Source organism: Trachypithecus francoisi, unplaced genomic scaffold (genome assembly GCF_009764315.1).
Source record: "Trachypithecus francoisi isolate TF-2019V2 unplaced genomic scaffold, Tfra_2.0 Lachesis_group1, whole genome shotgun sequence".
In the NCBI taxonomy this organism is placed as follows: domain Eukaryota; kingdom Metazoa; phylum Chordata; class Mammalia; order Primates; family Cercopithecidae; genus Trachypithecus; species Trachypithecus francoisi.
Window position 1 is genome coordinate 163,040,365 of NW_022681454.1, and position 19,547 is coordinate 163,059,911.

The window sequence follows — 19,547 nt, forward strand, 5'->3', positions numbered from 1 at the left end:
TTTTATTCTAAAACAGAACACAAACACTTGAACAGATGAAGAAGATAATTATAGTATGTGATTAGTTCTTTAAAAATAATCAATAAAAGAACTCAGAAACAAAAAATCAAATACTGGCCAGGCACAGTGGCTCACACCTGTAATCCCAGCACTTTGGGAGATGAGGGCAGGAGGATTTTATGAGGCCAGGAGTTCAAAAGCAACCTGGGTAACATAGTGAGTCCACCATCTCTAACAAACAAACAAACAAAAATTAGCCAGGCATGGCACACGTACCTCTAGTTCCAGCTACTCTGGAGGCTGAGGCAGGAGGATCACTTGAGCCCAGAAATTTTAAGATACAGTCAGCCATGACTGTGCCACTGTATTCCAGCCTTTCTTGAAAACAAAACAAAACAAAACAAAAAAACTGCATATTCTTACTTCTAAGTGGGAGCTAAACAATGGGTACACACGGACATGGAGGCAAATAATAGACACTGGGGACTCCAAAAGGGGAGAGGTTGGGCAGAGGTGAGGGTTGAAAAATTACCCATTGGGGTACCATGTTCACTATTTGAGTGGTAGGTACAACTAGAAACCCAAACCTCATCATAATGCAATATATACATGTAACAAATCTGTACAGGTACACCCTGAATCTATACAAATAAAATAGATTTAAATAAATAAATATTTAAAGTACAGAAATAATATTCAATGATTTGAAAACAAGAAAAGGGTCAGGCATGGTGGCTCATGCCTGTAATCCCAGCACTTTGGGAGGCCAAAGTGGGTGGATCACTTGAGGCCAGGAGTTTGAGACCAGCCTGGGCAACACAGCAAAACACCATCTCTCCAAAAAATACAAGAGAGAGAGAGAGGTCTACTATTAATAGAGGGGAGAAAAGTGAAGAAAGTGCTTCAGAAAGAGTGTGTGTGTGCGTGTGAGTGCACGTATGTGCGAGTATGGACAATAATCCAGGATGTCAAAGCTGTAAATACATAAAACAGGGCCTTTAAAACTTACCGACATGAAGGTCTATGGTGACCACGAAAAGATTTGTAATGGAGTGGTAGAGGAAAAAGTCTGGTTGAAGTAGGTTAAGAGAGATAAAGGAGAGGAACCAGAATTGTAAACAGAGAACAATTTTGAAGAATTCTGATATAAAGAGGACTTTCAGAAATGGAGTGAGAGCTAAAGAACAGGGACAGAAAAAAAAAAAAAAAAAAAAAAGAAGCCGTATTAAGCACTTGGGAAAGAGGGAAGGGGAAGAGCACTATGGGAAAAGAGGTTGGAATGTTTTAAGAAGTAAAAGGTGAGAAGTAAGTAGTTCCTAGTGAGCTAGTTAGAAGGAAATGGACACAATGAGCAGGCAAGGCATAAACCAAGGGAGAGGAAAGACTTGAATCATGAAAACAACTTTGGACTTTTATTCTAGTTGCAATGAAAACCAATTGGGTTTTAAAATGAGAAAGTGGTGTGATATGCTTTGGTTTTCTAATCAGCATAAAATATTTTCAAGTCTCTTTTTCACAAGGTTACAATGACCCTACATCCCCACCAAGTAATACCATCTTACCTCTCTGTTCTGCTTCACAGTTTAGCTTCTTGAAAAGGTTCTAAACTCTTTAAATTTCCTCTCCTATTCACTTCTTAATTCTTGGATTCTATTTCTGTCTCTAGCACTCTAATGATACTGCTTTTACCAAACTCATATTGCCTCTTCCCTGACGAATCCAGTATACATTTTTTAGCCTTCAATACGTTACCTCTCTTCCTGAAGTGCTCTCTTCTTTCTTTGGAACCCATACTACAGTCTCCTAATTTTATCTCTGTCTGTTCCATATTTTCTTTGCAAAGGTCTTCCTCTGATGAACTCTTAGACTAGTTTCACATAAAGCCCCTATAAGTCTGTCTCCTAGTAACTTTTAAGTATCTCCTCTTTATTACCTTTCAGTAATTTAGTTAAGGTCATCATTAACTTTAAGTTAGGAAAAAAAAGCACCCAAAAGATTACAGAGAACACAAGACATGAAATAGTGTCTATTCCTACCAGCCAAACTGGAAAACCTCATCATTCCTTGTGTAGAGCACTCAGAAGTGTCTTATCTCCTAAATGGGGATAATTAGCATTAGACTAAACATGGCTGTGATCTCATCTCACAAATATTAAAAATAAGACATGAATGAATCAAACTGAGCCCAAGTATTAAAACTTAACTGCATTCCAGAATAAATCTCCAGAACAATTATAAAAATACAAAAATACCTAGTACCCAACAAGGTAAAGTGCAAAATGTCCGACATCCAATTAAAAATAGCCAAGCATGCAAAGAAGCAGAAGAATATGACCTGTCATGAGGAGAAAAGGCAATCAATAAAATGGACCCAATAAAATTCTAACATCTGACACAGATGTTAGAATAAGTAAAGACATTAATAAAGTTTTTACAACTGTATTCCATATGATCAAAAAAGTTAAGCAGAGACATGGCAGATAGAAAAACAACTCCTTAAACTTCTGGAGGTGAAAACTACAATATCTGAGATGAAAAGTACATTGAATAGGATTAATAGCAGATTGGATATGGCAGGAAAAAAAGACTATCATCTATTAAAGATAGAGTAATAGAAACTATCCACAATGAAACACAACAAGAATCTAAAAAAATAAAATGAAAAGAGCACCACTGAAGTATGAGACAAAAAGTGAAACTAGAGTCCCTAAAGGACAGAAGGAAGAGGCATGGAAAAAATATTAGAAGAAATGATGGCTGAAAGTGTTCCAAATGTGTCAACCATAAACCCAAATATACAAGAAGCTCAATGAATTCCAAGGACAGAAACATGAAGAAAACTATACCAAGGCACTTTATAATCATATTGCTTAAAACCAGTGATAAACACAAATCATAAAAGCAGTCAGATAGTGTCCCCACCCAAATCTCATCTCGAATTATAATCCTGTGTTGAGGGAGATAGGTAATTGGATCTTGGGGGCTCCTCCAAGACTGATTTATGGTCTCTTATGTATTCCTGCAGTAGTCTATGATTATTCCTAGCATATTATTTATCAACTACAGTTATCTCTTTACTTGCCTGCCTTTCCACTAGACCTTAAGCTCCTTAAGGGGAGGGACTACATTCTAAACATTATTATATTTCCATTGCTTCAGAGTGTATTGCATATGGTAGGTATCCAATAAAGAATTGTTGAATAAATAAGCAAAATAAATGCTATCAAGTCTTTGGGCTTTTTTCCAATGCTAGAAAAAAATTCTACAAAAACAATCTGTGAAAAAAATTACTTAAAATCAGATTTGTTGATGGTCAGACTTGTCCTTCTAGAATGTAAGCTCCACAAGAGCACATGTTTCTGTTTTGTTTCTATATCTCCAATGCCTAGAATAATGTAAGAAAATATAGATTCTTAGTAATTATCACTGAATAAATAAATCATTAGGTCAGCTTTTCTCAATACTCTCACTAAATGCCTAAGAGATGTTTCTGAGACGCTACTCTGGTTCTCATCAAGAATTATTTGTAGTAACAGATTAATTTAACATGGTATACAGAGTTAAAGTAATACAATTTAAATATGTATCATTAGTTCCCTCTTTCACACTATACACTTTTGTAATAAAAATCCTTGCCATTAAGGCTGATTAATTTGATTAGTTTTCTCTGTTCTTCATATCTCCCTGTGAGAGGGAGGCACTTCTACTTGCCCAAAAGGAAAATTTCTCTCAGTTCTTCTAAGTGTTCATTTTTTTTCAGAGTGGTTAGTCTACAAGTTTATGTATGTACTAGACCTAAATAGGATATTAATATACTTCTATACATACTTTCAGTTGTAGAGAAGGATGTATCTAGTGTTAACTCATCCAGAGGAATCACAAGTTGACCTCCTGCCTCCCACTTCTTGCGATCAGATGAAACTGATTTTTCTTTTTCATGCTCTTTGGCATCTTCAAGAACATTTATCTCACAAGTATCAGAGAGATGCTGCTTTCCTTTTTCATCTTCTTGAGCTTTAAGATTTTCATTTAATCTACGAAGTATTTCTCGCTTACTCTGAAAGTTATAACATTGTATATTTTAATATTTTAATATGTATATCATTAAGTAAAATGACTGATAAATGTCGAAAATTATACTTACTGAAATAGCGTCGTTGGTCTTTTGTATTTCTTCTGAAGTTTCCCGGGTATCAGTTAAACTACTGTCCTTTAAATGCAGATAGATACAGAGGAAGCAACAATTTTATTTTTTTAAATCTACCTTTAAAAATATGATATCCTTGTTACTTTTTGCTTTTCATTACTTTGTTCCTTGTAAATTTTTTATTTCTATAAAATGTTAACAAAGCTTCCTTTATTATCTACAATGATTGAACTTTAAATATTATTAATTAGACAACATAGAGAGGGGTCAATTCTCAATTATTTGTCATATTTTTGGATTACTGCTCACATAATTAAGTATATCCTCTGACCGTTTGGCACTTGATTTTTTGGTAATTTAAGTCATTGGTAGAATTAAGAGGAAAATTCATATACTTTCTTAATTATAACTAGAAAAAGTTTTGATAGATGAAGTAACTCAAAATAGGCTGTGTAATTTTAAAACTGTCTTTATGTGTCATGTATATAAATCCTTGCTAAGCCATAGTACTAAATGTAATTGAGAAGTGGCTCTCCTCCCTAAACAAAGAGTGTAACAAAAATTAGTTCTGAGTCATTTGTACTACAAATGACATAAATTTAATATCCTAATTAGCACTGTCAAAGCAATCTAGACTATTTAAAATTAAAAAATATACGAAAAGAAGAAATTAGCAGTTATGAAAGCTATGAAAGCAAAGGCATGTAGAAGGTTCAAAGTAAGAGCAATTTTCAAAGTTTTAAGTAAGTGACATTTACCAACACAACACAGAAAGAAAACCATTCAGTTATATGGATTACCTCCAATTTTGTAATACTTAAAAAAAATAAAAAATTTGGCAGTCAGTTTCAAAGTAATATATGAAGCAATGAGACAAAGAACATTTTACCCAGTAAAGTAGTCAGGAATTAGCAGTCCTACAACCAGAGAGATGAACAGCTATTGAGATGTGAGACTGGGTATCAAGAAGGGACCACACAGTGGTATCTAAAGTTGGAGTAACAACGTAGCACGTGCAAAGTCGTTATCAGAAAGAAAAAGTGACTAAGCCTACTTGAAGAACAATCATTTCTTACATGAAGTTCTTGAGAATGATCAAGAAACTTATATTTTCCTACTTAGTCTTATTTTCAAAATCAACCCAAAGGCTGTTAAAAAAAAAACAACTAGTGTACCAATTTTGTCTGCAAATATTTACTGAAACTCAACAAATAAAAGGCACAGACATCCATTACTAGGAAAGAGGAAAATGAAGTTACTATGTTTTCTGATTCAGTAGACTTTTCTCCTTCTGTCTGTTGAATTCTAGGCAGCAGCTCCACACTATGAGCCCATTTCTCTTAACCCCTGAACAGAGTCTTCACACTTCAGACAGACACTTGAAATATACTTCTAAGTTTAAGCTTTTTATTTGTCTATGTTTCTGTTTTACTACCTGTATGGCATGACAGAGATTCAAAAGTAGAAGGTAAAAGGAATAACTGATGAATTAACTGTAGTTATACTGAGTCCTCTAACATTTGCTATGTCACAAAATTTGAATAAACGTAAACATGTGTTGGACTTAATTCCTAGAGCTACTTTAGTACTAAACAGACATTATTTTTTTAAAAGGGAACATTTGTTAATCATGAGGGTTGGGTAGAAAAATGTTTGTAATGTTATTTTTAGTACATTTCTATGTATATTCTATTTTTTCAATATTCTTTTAAAGTGATATAAGAGTTATTGTAATATATTTTCATCTACCAGGTGGTCCTAGATATAAAACTTATAAATAATGAGGCTCCAGTATTCTGAGTAAACTAAAATCCCTTAAAAAGTAATTTTTTTCCCTAGAAAAACCTGAAGGGGACAATAAGGATTAATGTGATTTCATTAAATTTAATTTCCTTTTAAATAATCTTTTGACTTTGAGGAGTTCTGAATCTTAGGAAACTTACCACGCCAACTTCTTTCAAAGCTGAAGTCACAGAAATAACTGATCTCATCTGTTGCTTTGATGGAGAGCCACCTGTTTCATGTTGTCCCAAAGGTGGAGAAACATCAGAACTCTTAACTCCTTTAGCCACCAACTATAAAAAAGAATTTTATTAAATACATTAGGGATTTTATATGTGCATGAAGAAGTAAAACGGTACATATCAGATAACTATTTATCCACTCTATCCACAAGTAATTTTTTCATTCCTGAATTATCTGTTGAGCAAGGCATTATGATGCTACATGCTGGGGACAGAGCAGTGACTAGCGAAAAAAACCTCTGGTCTCAGATGTAAACACAGTCATGTCACATAGTCCTAAATAACCCACTTTCATTGCATTATCAATGTTTCATAAAATGATCCTGAAAAACTGTCTTTTAAAGATTCAAGTGTAAGATTTTTGTTAATCTTACACCCTAGAACTTAAAGTATAATAACAATAAAAAAAAAAAAAAGAAAAAAAGAAAAGAAATGCTTTTGTAATTTCTGCAGGTTTGGGTACAATCTTCTCAAAGTTCAAATGTCAATTACTCAACATAAAAGCCCTCATAAAAATGCCAACATAAATGAGAATGGAAGGAGAAACAGATTCAGGTAATATTTACTTCTTTTACAAAGTAAGTTTTGTTAAAAAAAAATTTACTTCACTGAAAATATGTTGTATTAACACATGTGTTTGTTTTTATCTTGCCATTTAAATTCTAACAAAGCAAGATTCTGAACCCTTAATTAATACAAGGAAATGACATTAATGGGTATGACAATAGTAACACAGCAGAAAGTTTACTCTCTACTCCCTATTCCTAGTCTTCCTCAATCTAGGAAACAAGAGTTTCCGTGGAGTATACATTTCAAACACAATATTTATTGAGTATCTTCTAAAAATAATCATACAATCTTAATATTTAGGCTTCTAGACCTTCATTTTATACTAATACAGGCATACCTCTGAGATATTGTGCACTTGGTTCCAGACCGCTGCAATAATGGTAATATTGCAATAAAGTGAGTCACACAAATTCTGGGGTTTCTCAGTGCATATAAAATTTATGCTTATACTATTCTGTAGCCTTTAAGTGTGCAACAGCATTATGTCTAAAAAACGACGTACATACCTTAATAAACACCTCATTCCTAAAAAAAAATGCTAATGATTCTTCTGAGCTTTCAATAAATTGTAATCATTTTGCTGGTGGAGGGGCTTGCCTTGATACTGATGGCTACTGACTGATCAGGGTGGTGACTGCTAGATGTTGGAGTGGCTGTGACAATTTCTTAAAATAAGACAAAAATGAAGTTTGCTGCATCCATCGACTCTTTCATGAAAATATTCTTTTGATTTTGTAAAAATATTTTTAAAATCCTTTATTATTTAAATAATGATTGAGGTCTCACTATATTGCCTAGGCTGGTCTTGAACTCCTGGCTTCACTGATTGTCCTGACTCAGCCTCACAAAGTGCTGGGATTACAAGCATAAGCCACCGTGCCTAGCCCATGAAAATACTTATCTGCAGCATGTGATGCTGTTGCATTTTACCCATAGTAGAAGTTCTTTCAAAACCGGAGTCAGTCCTCTCAAACCCTGTTGTTGCTTTATCGACTAAGTTTAAAAAATATTCTAAATTCCTTGTCATTTCAAACAATGTTCAAAATAGCTTCACCAGAAGTAGACTCTCCACCTCAAGAAACCACTTTCTTTGCTCCTCCATAAGAAGCAACTCCTCATCCATTCAAGTTTATCACGAGATTGCAGCAATTCAGTCGTATCTTCAGACTCCCCTTGTCATTCTACTTCTCTTGCTATTTCTACCACATCTACAGTGACTCCCTCCACTGAAATCTTGAACCTTTCAAAGCCATCCATGAAGAATGTAGTCAACTTCTTCCAAACTCCAGTTAATGTTGGCATTAAAATTAACATGACATTAACTCCTTCCAAGAATAAAAAAGTTCTGAATGGCATCTAGAATGATGAATGATGAATACTTTTTAGAAGGCTTTCAATTTACTTTGCCCAGATCCATTAGAGGAATCATTATCTATGGCAGCTACAGCCTGAAAAATTTTCTTAAATAAGAAGACTTGAAAGTCAAAACGACTTCTTGATACATTGGCTGCAGAATGGATGTTGTGTTAGCAGGCATGAAAACAACATGAATCTCTTTGTATAATACATCTCCATCAGAGCTCTTGGATAACTAGGTGCATTGTCAATGAGTAGTAATATTTGGAAAGAATATTTTTTTTTTTTTCTGACCAGTAGATCTCAACAATGGGCTTAAAATATCCACAGTAAACCATGCTGTAAACAGATGTGCAGTCATCCAGGCTTTGTTGCTCCATTTATAGAACACAAATAGAATAGATTTAGTATAATTCTTAAGGGTCCTAGGAGTTTCAGAATGGCAAATGAGCACTGGCTTCAACTTGAAGTCACCAGCTGCATTAGCTCCCGATAAGAGAGTCAGCCAGTCTTTTGAAGCTTTGAAGTGAGGTACTGACTTCTCTTTAGCTATGAGAGTCCTAGATGGCATCTTCTTACAATAGAAGGCTGTTTTGTCTACAATGAAAATCTGTTTATTATTACCACCTTTATCAATGATCTTAGCTACATCTCCTGGATAATGTACTGCAGTTTCTACATCAGCACTTACTGCTTTACCTTGCACTTTTATGTTATGAAGGTGGCTTCTTTCCTTAAACCTTATGAACCAACCTCTGCTCGCCTACAATTTTTCTTCTGTAGCTTCCTTATCTCTCCCAGTCTTCATGGAATTGAGGAGAGTTAGGGCCTTGCTCTGGATTAGGCTTTGGCCAAAGAGAATGTTGTGGCTGGTTTGATCTTCTATCCAGACCACTAAAGCTTTCTCCATATCAGCAAGAAGGTTGTTTTGCTTTCTTTCTTTCTTTTTTTTCTAAGAGATGGGGTCTTGCTCTGTCGCCCAGGCTGGAATGCAAATCCAGGCACGATCATAGCTCACTTCAACCTTGAAATCCTAGGCTCAAATGATTGTTCTGCCTTAGTTTCTCAATGTGGTTGGGACTATAGTTGTGTGCCACCACATCCAGCTAATTTTTCTTTCTTTTTTTTTTTTTTTAAGAGACAGGTTCTCACTATGTTGTCCATGCTAGTCTCAAACTTCTGGCCTCAAGCAATTCTCCTGTCTCAGTCTCCCAAGTTGCTGAGACTATAGGCACCTGGCTGTTTCGCTTTCTTATCGTGTGTGTTCACTGGAGTAGAACTGTTTTTTTTTTTTTTTCTGAGATGGAGTCTTGCACTGTCACTCAGGCTGCAATGCAATGGTGCTATCTTGGCTCGCTGAAACCTCCGACTCCCTGCTGGGTTTACATGATTCTCCTGCCTCAAACTCCTGAGTAGCTGGGATTGCAGGTGCACACCACCACGCCCGGCTAAGTTTTTGTATTTTTAGTAGAGATGGGGTTTCACTATGTTAGCTAGGCTGGTCTTGAACTCCTTACCTCGTGATCCACCTGCCTCAGCCTCCAACATGCTGGGATTACAGGCGTGAGCCACCGCACCTGGTCTGGGGTAGCACTTATAATTTCCTTCAGGAATTTTTCCTTTGCATTCACAACTTGGATAACTGGTGCAAGAGGCTTAATTCTGTGCCTGTCTCAGCATTCAATATGCCTTCATCACCAAGCTTAATCTTGATTTCAGGTGAAAGACACGCAACTCTTTCTTTCACTTGAATACTTAAGAGGCCACTGTAAGTCATTAAGTGACCTAATTTCAATATTATTTTGTCTTAGGGAATAAGGTCTGAGGACAGAGACAAGGGAACTACCAGTCAGTGGAGCAATCAGAACACACATATTCATCAGTTAAATTTCCCAACTTATATGAGTGCAGTCTGTGGTGCCTCAAAACAATTACAACAGTAACATCAAAGATACAATGATAATAATGAAAAAGTTTGAAATACGGCAAGAATTACAAAAATGTGACACAAAGACACAAAATGAGAAGCTGTTGGGAAAATGATAGACTTGCTTGACGCAGGGTTGTCACAAACTTTCAATTTGTAAAAAATGCAGTATTTGTGAAGCACAATAAAACAAGGTATGTCTGTATTTATTCTGTTTAAAAAAGGATGGAAACATTGCTTTAGTCCCATAGTTCAATATTGCTGAAAAAGTATACTGATGTTTAAGATGTTACTACAAATAGGCCGGGCAAAGTGACTCATGCCTGTAATCCCAGCACTTTGGGAGGCCAAGGCGGGTGGATCACAAAGTCACAAGTTCGAGACCAGCCTGGCCAGCATGGTGAAACCCTCTCTCTACTAAAAATACAAAATATTGACTGGCCATACAGGTGGCACACACCTGTAGTCCCAGGTACTCAGGAGGCTGAGGCAGGAGAATTGCTTGAACCTGTGAGGTAGAGGTTGCAGTGAGCTGAGACGGCGCCACTGCACTCCAGCCTGGACGACAGAGTGAGACTCTGTCTCAAAAAAAAAAGTTGCTACAAATAACTTTTTAAAATATCTAGAGCTCATATAACATAACAGTATTATCACCTTGAAAGAGTATATCTAAATATTTTGAAACTTTATATTTGCTTTAATTACTATAGAATATAAATTCAAATAAGGTTTCATACACTGAGGGAATACAAACAAGCTCCAAAGTTGTTTTGAATAGCAGCATTTTTAGAACAAATATGTTATTTCTCCAGATGATTATTTAAAAGAAATAGACTTTGAATGTACACATTCTGCCATTTTTATTTAAATCAGAAATTTAAATAAAACTTCTCTACCACATACTATTACAGGTGTGTGCCACCCTGTCCGGCTAATTTTTGTATTTTTAGTAGAAACGGGATTTCACAGGTTGGCCAGGCTGTTCTCGAACTCCTGACCTCGTGATCCGCCTGCCTTGGCCTCCCAGAGTGCTGGGATTACAGGTGTGAGCCACACTGCCTGCTATTTCAATACATTAATCTGACATGATTTCTTTGAGAAGACAAATCCACAATATTTAATTTATCAATAAATTAAAGTATGTATTAATACCTATTAAGGCCAAGCACAGTTCTAGATAATAATATCCAAAATGAACTAGACACAATATTTTCTCTGAGGGGACTGTAAATTAGAAAAGACAAAAGAACACATAAATCAATCAGTATGTTACAGAGAAAAAATAAAGAGATATGTACTAAATGATCTGGGGAAGAATGAAACAAAAAATATAGAAGCAACTAACTCTGTAAAGTCAAGAGAGGCGTCAGTGAGAACAGCCTTCGCAGAGCAGCCAATGGTCAGCCATTCATTGTTCAGGAAGGCCATAAAATACAGATAAAGTAGGACAGTTCTACATTCAAATGCCAAAACACTCACCTGTCCCGTGATTTTTCATTGATTTCATCCTCTCTGAACCTCACAGTTTTTCTCTAAAATAGAAATGCTGTGCTCATTGCCTCTCTGCTATAGGGACTGCATGAGATAACTTATGTAAAGTACACATCTGTGTACCTAATAAATAGTAGCAACTGTTATTTATTTGGTTTCCATTAAATAAGATTATTTGGCTTAAACACCAAAAGTCTGATTTGAGTTCCTGAGGAAATGTATTAAGTTTCAGAATGCAAGTTTCTATCTTTAGAATGCAGACTAAAAACAAAAACCTCCTATATTAATCATGATCAGAAATTAAAATTTGGACATTGTGAGAGACAAATTTATTGGCACTTTTATAATAATGATCTTCAGCAGCCTTCAGTAAATGCTTATGTTCTATAATCAAATGCATACTGATCTCTCCTCTGGGTCAACTAAACCAAACAGATTAGAAGAACCTAAACAGACAAATTCAGACATGAAATCTAAATGAATGAAGAAAGGCAGACAGATTACTAACTCTTACAATCACTTAAAAAGACAACTAAGTTACTGAAAATTTATGGGTAGTTCAGGATGACTACTGAGATGTGGCAACATCATTATAAGTTAATGTCACATACATAAGTAACTTATTAGTACAGTTGAATTGGGCCTTCTCTATAAACATTATGGTATATTATTTATAATCAGAACCTTCAAGCTTTTCAATATTAACTACATCTTGAGATAAAAGATGATAACGTACTTCTAATTATTGAAAAATAAACCATTACACTAAGTATTTTATACGGAAAGTTGAACAAATATGACAAATCACAAAAATTAATTAAACCAGGAAAACAATATAAAGTTTAATATAAGAGAAAAATATAAAAATTTGGAGCAAAGAATGACCCAATTTTATTACACAATTGATCACCCAGCTAAATCTATAATTCATATTTCATTCTAAACATACTTTTTCACTGCGTGCAATGGCTCACACCTATAATCCCAGCACTTCAGGAGGCTGAGGGAGGACGAGCACTTGAACCCAGGAGTTTGAGACCCAGTTAGTTTTCTTTTTTCTTGTAGAAATGGAGTCTCACCAGACCAGTGAGACTCTATTTGTATAAAAAATAAGAAAATCAGCTGGGCGTAGTGATGTGTGCTAAGGGTCCTAGATACAGACAGGCTGAGGCAGGAGGATCCCTTAAGCCCAGCAGGTCGAAATTGCAGAGTCATGTTCATACCACTGCACTCCAGCCTGAGTGACAGAGCAAGACCCTGTCTCAAAACAAAACAAAACAAAACAAACAAAGCACAGTCTTTCAAAGTTCAATCACAGTTTTAAATATAAAAATTTGCAAAAAAAAGATAAAACATTGACCTGAAAGTTTCATAATTCAGGTTTAAAAGAAATGCTTTAGAAGCTTTTTTTTCTTAGCCATTTTTCTCACAAGGTTCATAAATTTAAGGCTTCTCAGCATTGCTTTTATTGTCACAAAACGTTTTCAATCATCACTGTAAAACTGTTTCTACTTTATGTGTCAATTTTACTATGTGCTAAAAAATTAAGCAGCAGTGCCACCAAATGACGAAACTCAAAATTTCACCAAATAGTGAGGCGAGGCTTATAAACACATGAAACCACCAGTTTGCTTACTCTTGATGCATAGATCAATAAGAAACATATTTTCATCTTTATGCTGACTTATTAGTGAGGATTTAATGTATATTAGGAAAGTATTATTAAATGGCCTAATTTCATATTTTGAATACAGAGTAACTTCACACATAGTTATATACGGCCTAAAGATATATCATGGCCAAATCTTACCAAATTCATATTTAACTTCTCAAAACCTTGTCTTTGAAGAACCAATAGTATAAAAGTATTCGTATTTGAATAAATTTTCTTAACTAGTATTGCCATAATGGTTTTACAAGAATGTCTAAGAATAAGAACAAGGTAGCCAGAAGCAGTAAGTGTGTACACCCTGGGGGGAGCCTTACAGGCGTGCAATGGAAAGTATAAAAATAAGACAAAGATGGAAATAGAAAAACACAAGAATTTATATTCAAAATATTTTATCCATCCTAACCAAGACAGAATCTCCTTAATTTTATTTTTCACTGAATTTTAATTCTTAAAACATTGCTACCCTTTTAAAAAACTGAACCTCTCTTCCTTACATACTTCATTCACAATATAGCATACATGATGGCTGAAAACGTAACACTATATTATTTGGCTCTCCCAAAAAACGGACCCCCATCATCACACATTGTTCTCCATATATAAATCCCAATTGGTACTACAATTTTTATCATTAAATACGTCAAAGAGAAAATTTTATAAAATTAGGTATATACTGCCAAAGAATCACAATAGTTAAGGCAGTGATTTTTTTTTCTTCACTTTTAAGTTCCAGGGTACCTGTGCAGAATGTACAGGCTTGTTATACAGGTAAATGTGTGCCATGGTGGTTTGCCGCACAGATCAACTCATCACGCAGGTATTAAGGCCAGCATCTGTTAGCTATTCTTCCTGATGCTCTCTCTTCCTCCACATCCCTCAAAAGCCCCAATGTGTGTTGTTCCCACCAAGGTGTCCATGTATTCTGATCGCTCAGCTCCCACTTATAAGTGATATCATGAGGTGTTTGGTTTTCTGTTCCTGTGTCAGTCTGTTGAGGATAACAGCTTTCAGCTCCATCAATGTCCCTGCAAAGGACATGATCTTATTCCTTTCTACGGCTGCAACGTATTCCATGGTGTATATGTACCATGTTTTCTTTATTCAGTCTATCACTGATGGAAATTTGGGTTGATTCTATGTCTTTGCTATCATGAATAGTACTGCAATGAACATATGCATGCATGTATCTTTATAATAGAATGATTTATATATTTTGGGGTATATACCCACTAATGGGATTGCTGGGTCAAATAGTGTATCTGCTTCTAGATCTTTGAGGAATACCCACACTGTCTTCCAAAATGGCTGAACTAATTTACGCTTCCACCAACAGTGTAAATGCATTTCTTTTTCTCTGTAACCTTGCCAGCATCTGTTGTTTCTTGATTTTTTAATAATTGTCATTCTGACTGGCGTGAGATGGTATTTCTCTGTGGTTTTGATTTGCATTTCTCTAATGATCAGTGATGTTGAGCTTTTCTTCATGTTCGTTGGCAGCATGCATGTCTTCTTTTAGGAAGTGTCTGTTTATGTCCTTTGCTCATTTTTTTAATGGGTAAAAATAGACATTTTTGTTTTTTTCTTGTAAATTTAAATTCCTTGTAGACTCTGGATATTAGCTATTTGTCAGATGGATACACTGCAAAAATTTTCTCCAATTCTGTAGGTTGTCTGCTCACTCTGATGATAATTTCTTTTGCTGTGCAAAAGCTCTTTAGTTTAATTAGATCCCATTTGCCAATTTTTGCTTCTGTTGCTATGGCTTTTGGCATTTCATCATGAAATCTTTGCTTGTGCCTGTGTCCTGAAGGATACTGTCTAGATTTTCTTCTAGGATTTCTATAGTTTGGGGTTTTACATTTACATCTTTAATCCATCTTGAGTTAACTTTGTATACAGTATAAGGAAGGGGGGTCCAGTTTCAATTTTCTGCATATGACTAGTCGGTTCCCCCAGCACCATTTATTAAATAGGGAATCCTTTCCCCATTGTTTGTTTTTGTCAGGTTTTTCAAAGATCAGTTGGGTGTAGGTATGTGGTTTATTTCTGAGTTCTCTATTCTGCTCCATTGTTCTATGTGTCTATTTTTGTACTAGTACCATCCCGTTTTGGTTACAGGGCAGTGATTTTTATCCTTTGTTAGATTGAAAATATTGTACTTTTGATAATCCAAGGAAATATATGTGGTTTTACTGAAGAAAATGCGCCAACATACAAACTGCCAAACTTTACATTAATATTTTAGGGGGCTTAATAATGCTAGTCTCAACTCTGAATTCCACGTTAACCACTCCTGAGTCATGGTCAATGAATAAAGATAGATATATGAACACTACCCCCCAATATAACATCTAGACTATGCTATATTAGACTTTCTATTGAAACAATAGTTAAATAACTTCAATCAACTTTTTTTTTTGTATATTAAGCTGGACTTAAATACTTACATTATAAATACTATTTTTCTACACAATTTAGATAGAGCAACATTAGAGAATAAGCCCTTCATCTAGATGAGGAAATAAAGGCCACAAACATTAAGTCACTCCTCAAACAGGCTAATTAATTGGCAAGGCTGAGACCAAAAATCAGGTATTCTGATTCCTAGTTTCATTTTTTTCCCACTATACCAGTGTGCATTAAATAAATAGATCTTTCCTGAACATTTCCCTATGCACAGTTCTGGAATATCATGAGACACCGAATTCCCAGTGAATTTATTTGTGCTACTATTCATCAGGTACCATGCTGAGCATTTTACATGGTAAATCGGTTAAGATTCTTTGGTTGAAGGCAATAGAAACTAACCACAGAGGGACAGAGGGAGGGAGGGAGGGAGGGAGGGAGGCAGCTAGATAGCCAGGCAGCCAGGCAGCTAGGCAAGGAGGGTGGTGACATCAGCAGGATGACAAATGACAAATGTCTAATGCTCTACCCTCTGCCTCACAAAAAAGGACGAAAACAATGAATAGATAATCACATTTTGACCAGAATGACAGGTTAAGGAGAACGTCAAAGAACAGCAAGGGAGTGGCAGAAACCCTGTGAAGCACAGGCTAAGGAAGGCCATATACAGAAGGGTGGAGTCACTGCTGTGCCATTCCCTTCCCCCAGTGCCTAAGCCACAGCTGTGCCCCACCATTCATGGGCCCTTGCTGCTGCTGTACCCAGCCTCACAAAGCATGGTACAATGTTATGGCCTGCCATGCCAGAATCACCACTACAAGGAATCTCCTCTCCTGGTGTCCAAGTTGCTACTGTGCCCTACTGGCTCCAGAAACTGAATTGCAGTTATGCCCTGCTCCCTAGGGCTCAAGCCTGTAGAACATCTCTTCTTCTCCAGACCCATGCCAGTGCTGTGCCTTGACTCTCAGGATCAGAATCACAGCTATATCCCTGCTACCTGGGCCCAAGCTACTGGGGAATACCTTAGAGCCACAGTCCCCACCTTTGTAGAACAGCTTCATCCACCCATACCTCAGAGAGTGAACTTGTATTCAAGTCACAAGTGTCAGAGTAATTCAGGAAGACAGTGGGCCCAGGACCCCAGCACCACTGTAGGCTGCTTGTGAGCTCTGCCAAATCTGACACCAAAAAGGATTTCCCCAACAAAGTCTTCCCACAGTGGGATAAACAAGAAGAGGAGGACCCCCACTAAAGCCCTTGCCACTGAGAATCCTAATAACCTATGCTGCTACCACCACTGTCATACACTCCTACAGACTTGGCTAAAGTACCTGCAGCCATTACTGATACTGATTACAACTGAAGAAGCTGCATGGACACTACACTACCATGCCTACCTGGAACCAGAGGCAGAACCTCTGCCCTTGAGCCACTGTACCACCATCCGCAGGGCCAATGCATCCTGCTGAACTGACCCCCTAGCAACCATCTGTAGGTAGAATCATTCCCTACAAAAGCAACTGTATAAATTTGGAAGAGGTCACTGATCCACTAGATGTGCAGTTATCAATGCAAGGACACAAGAAACATGAAAAAGCAGGAAAACATGACACCATCAAAGGAACATAATTCTCCAGTGAATGACCCCAAAGAAATGGAAATTTACAAGTTACCTGAAAGAGAAATCAAAGTAATGATCTTACAGAAACTCAGGGATATACAAGAGAATCGACAATTCAATGAAATCAGCAAAATAATTCATGATATGAATGACAGATTCAATAAAGACATACATAACATTAAAAGAACCAAACAAAAATCTTGGGGCTGAAGAATTAAATGAATGAAATTGTTAAAAATTGAAAGCTTCAACAGCAGACTAGATCAAGCAGAGGAAACAATCTGTGAATTTGAAGACAGGTCTTCTGAAATTGCCCAGATAGAGAAAAAGTGAAGAAAGTCTACAGGAATTATGGAACACCATGAAATGAACAAATGTCACAGTATGAGCTCTAGAAAGAAGAGATGAGGCTGGGCATGGTGGCTCACACCTGTAATGCCAAGCACTCTGGGAGGCCAAGGCAGGAGGATCACGAGGTCAGGAGATCAAGACCGTCCTGGCTAACATGGTGAAGCCCTGTCTCTACTAAAAATACAAAAAGTTAGCTGGACATGGTGGTATGTGCCTGTAGTCCCAGCTACTCGGGAGGCTGAGGCAGGAGAATCGCTTGAACCCAGGAGGTGGAGGTTGCAGTGAGCCAAGATCACGCCACTGCACTCCAGTGACAGAGTAAGATTCCACCTAAAAAAAAAAAAAAAAAAGAGAGAGAGAAGAGATGGAGAAAGGTACAGAAAGTTTTTCTAAGTGAGGTATTTGCCGAACACTTTCCAAGTCTCGGAAGCAATATGGTCATGCATATCTACTGAAGTTGAAAACCAGCAAACAGGTTCAATGCAAAGAGGTCCTCACCAAGGCACTTTATAATTAAAACATTAAAAGTAAAAGACAAAGAATTTTAGAAGCAGAGGTAGAAGAGCATCAAGCAACACACAAGGGGCTTGCCATTAGACTATCGGCAGATTTCTCAGCAGAAATCTTGCAGATCAGGAGAGAATGGGATAATATATTCAAGGTGCTAAAAAAAAAAAAAAAAAAAAAAACCCTGCCAGCCAACAATCCAACAATACTATACTCAGAAAAGCTGTTTTTCAGAAATAAAACAGAAGTAAAGTTTTTCCCAGATAGACAAAAGCTAAGAATTCATCACCTCTAGATCTGATTTATAAGAAATGCTTAAGAGTTCTTCAACCAGAAACAAAAGAACAATAATTACTACTACAAGAACATATCAAAGTATAAAACTCACTGGTAGAGAGATATTTATACATATTCAAATTCAGAATATTCCATTACTGCAATGGTGGTGTGTAAATCTCTTGAATTGCTATTATAAAGGTTAAATGTTGAAACAGTCAAAAATAACTGCAATTACATTAAGTTGTTATGAAGTCCAAAATGTAAAAAGGTATAAACTGTGACAGCAAAAATAATTGTGAGGAGGGTAAAAGTCTAGAATATTTTCATGTGACAAAGTTAAATTGTTATCAGCTTAAAATAGTCTATTATTACTATATGATGCTTTGTGTAGGCCTCATGATTAACTACAAAGCAAAAAACTACAGCAAATACACAAACGAGAAAGAGAAAGGAATGAAAACTTAGCACATAGCACAAAATCACAAAAGTAGACAATAAGAGAAGAAAAAGGAAAACAGGACCAAAAACAAAAACAAAAACAAAAAGAAACAGAGAACAATAACAAAATGCAATAGTACGTGCTTACATATCAATAACAATCTTCAATGTAATGAAGCTCTCCAAAAGATTTAGAATGGACAGAAAAATGAGATTCAGAGGCTGCTTCAAGATGGTGACTAGGGACATCTCATACCAGTTCTCCTCAGAAGGAAGATCAAAATTACTGGTAAATAATCAAGTTTTGACAAGGAAACAGTGGGAAGAGAGCCAGGACCTGTTGGAGTACCCATGTGAAGAAGATTGGGTGGAGAGAAAGAAAGCAGCAAAAGTCTGGTTGATACTGACCTCTGAGGAACTCAGAGTCCAGTAGAAAGTGTAGGTGGGAGTGTCTCTGCTCCCCTCACCCCTCTGACAACACACTGGCTGCTAAACAGCTGGGGAGCCCCTCAGCCCTTGAAAACCAGGGTAGCATTATTGGTGGCGATTAGAGGACTTCCTGAAAACAGAGAACTGGGTGAGCAGCTGACTTAGCCATGCTGTACCCACCTCCAACCTAAACTGAGATGGCAGTTGTCATACCAGTTGTGTACCTGTGGTGCCACTCCCTTGCTTGGAGATCCTCTGCCCTTGAGCCACTGCACCACCACCCACAGACATACTACACAACCTACTCTGACTCTGGCAAGTACATGACA

General features: G+C 36.5%; 1 protein-coding gene across 14 annotated transcripts in view; it reads right to left on the minus strand.

The window, feature by feature from the left end:
* NEK1 (NIMA related kinase 1) overlaps positions 1-19,547 on the minus strand; it is a 204,086-nt gene that overhangs the window by 71,953 nt on the left and 112,586 nt on the right. For all 14 annotated transcript variants that reach the window (XM_033215660.1, XM_033215672.1, XM_033215659.1 and 11 more), the window contains 3 exons: positions 6,091-6,222; positions 4,145-4,210; positions 3,829-4,057 (listed from right to left, as the gene is read on the minus strand). In XM_033215660.1, the coding sequence (XP_033071551.1) occupies positions 3,829-4,057; positions 4,145-4,210; positions 6,091-6,222 (427 nt within the window). The remainder of the gene's footprint in view (positions 1-3,828; positions 4,058-4,144; positions 4,211-6,090; positions 6,223-19,547) is intronic.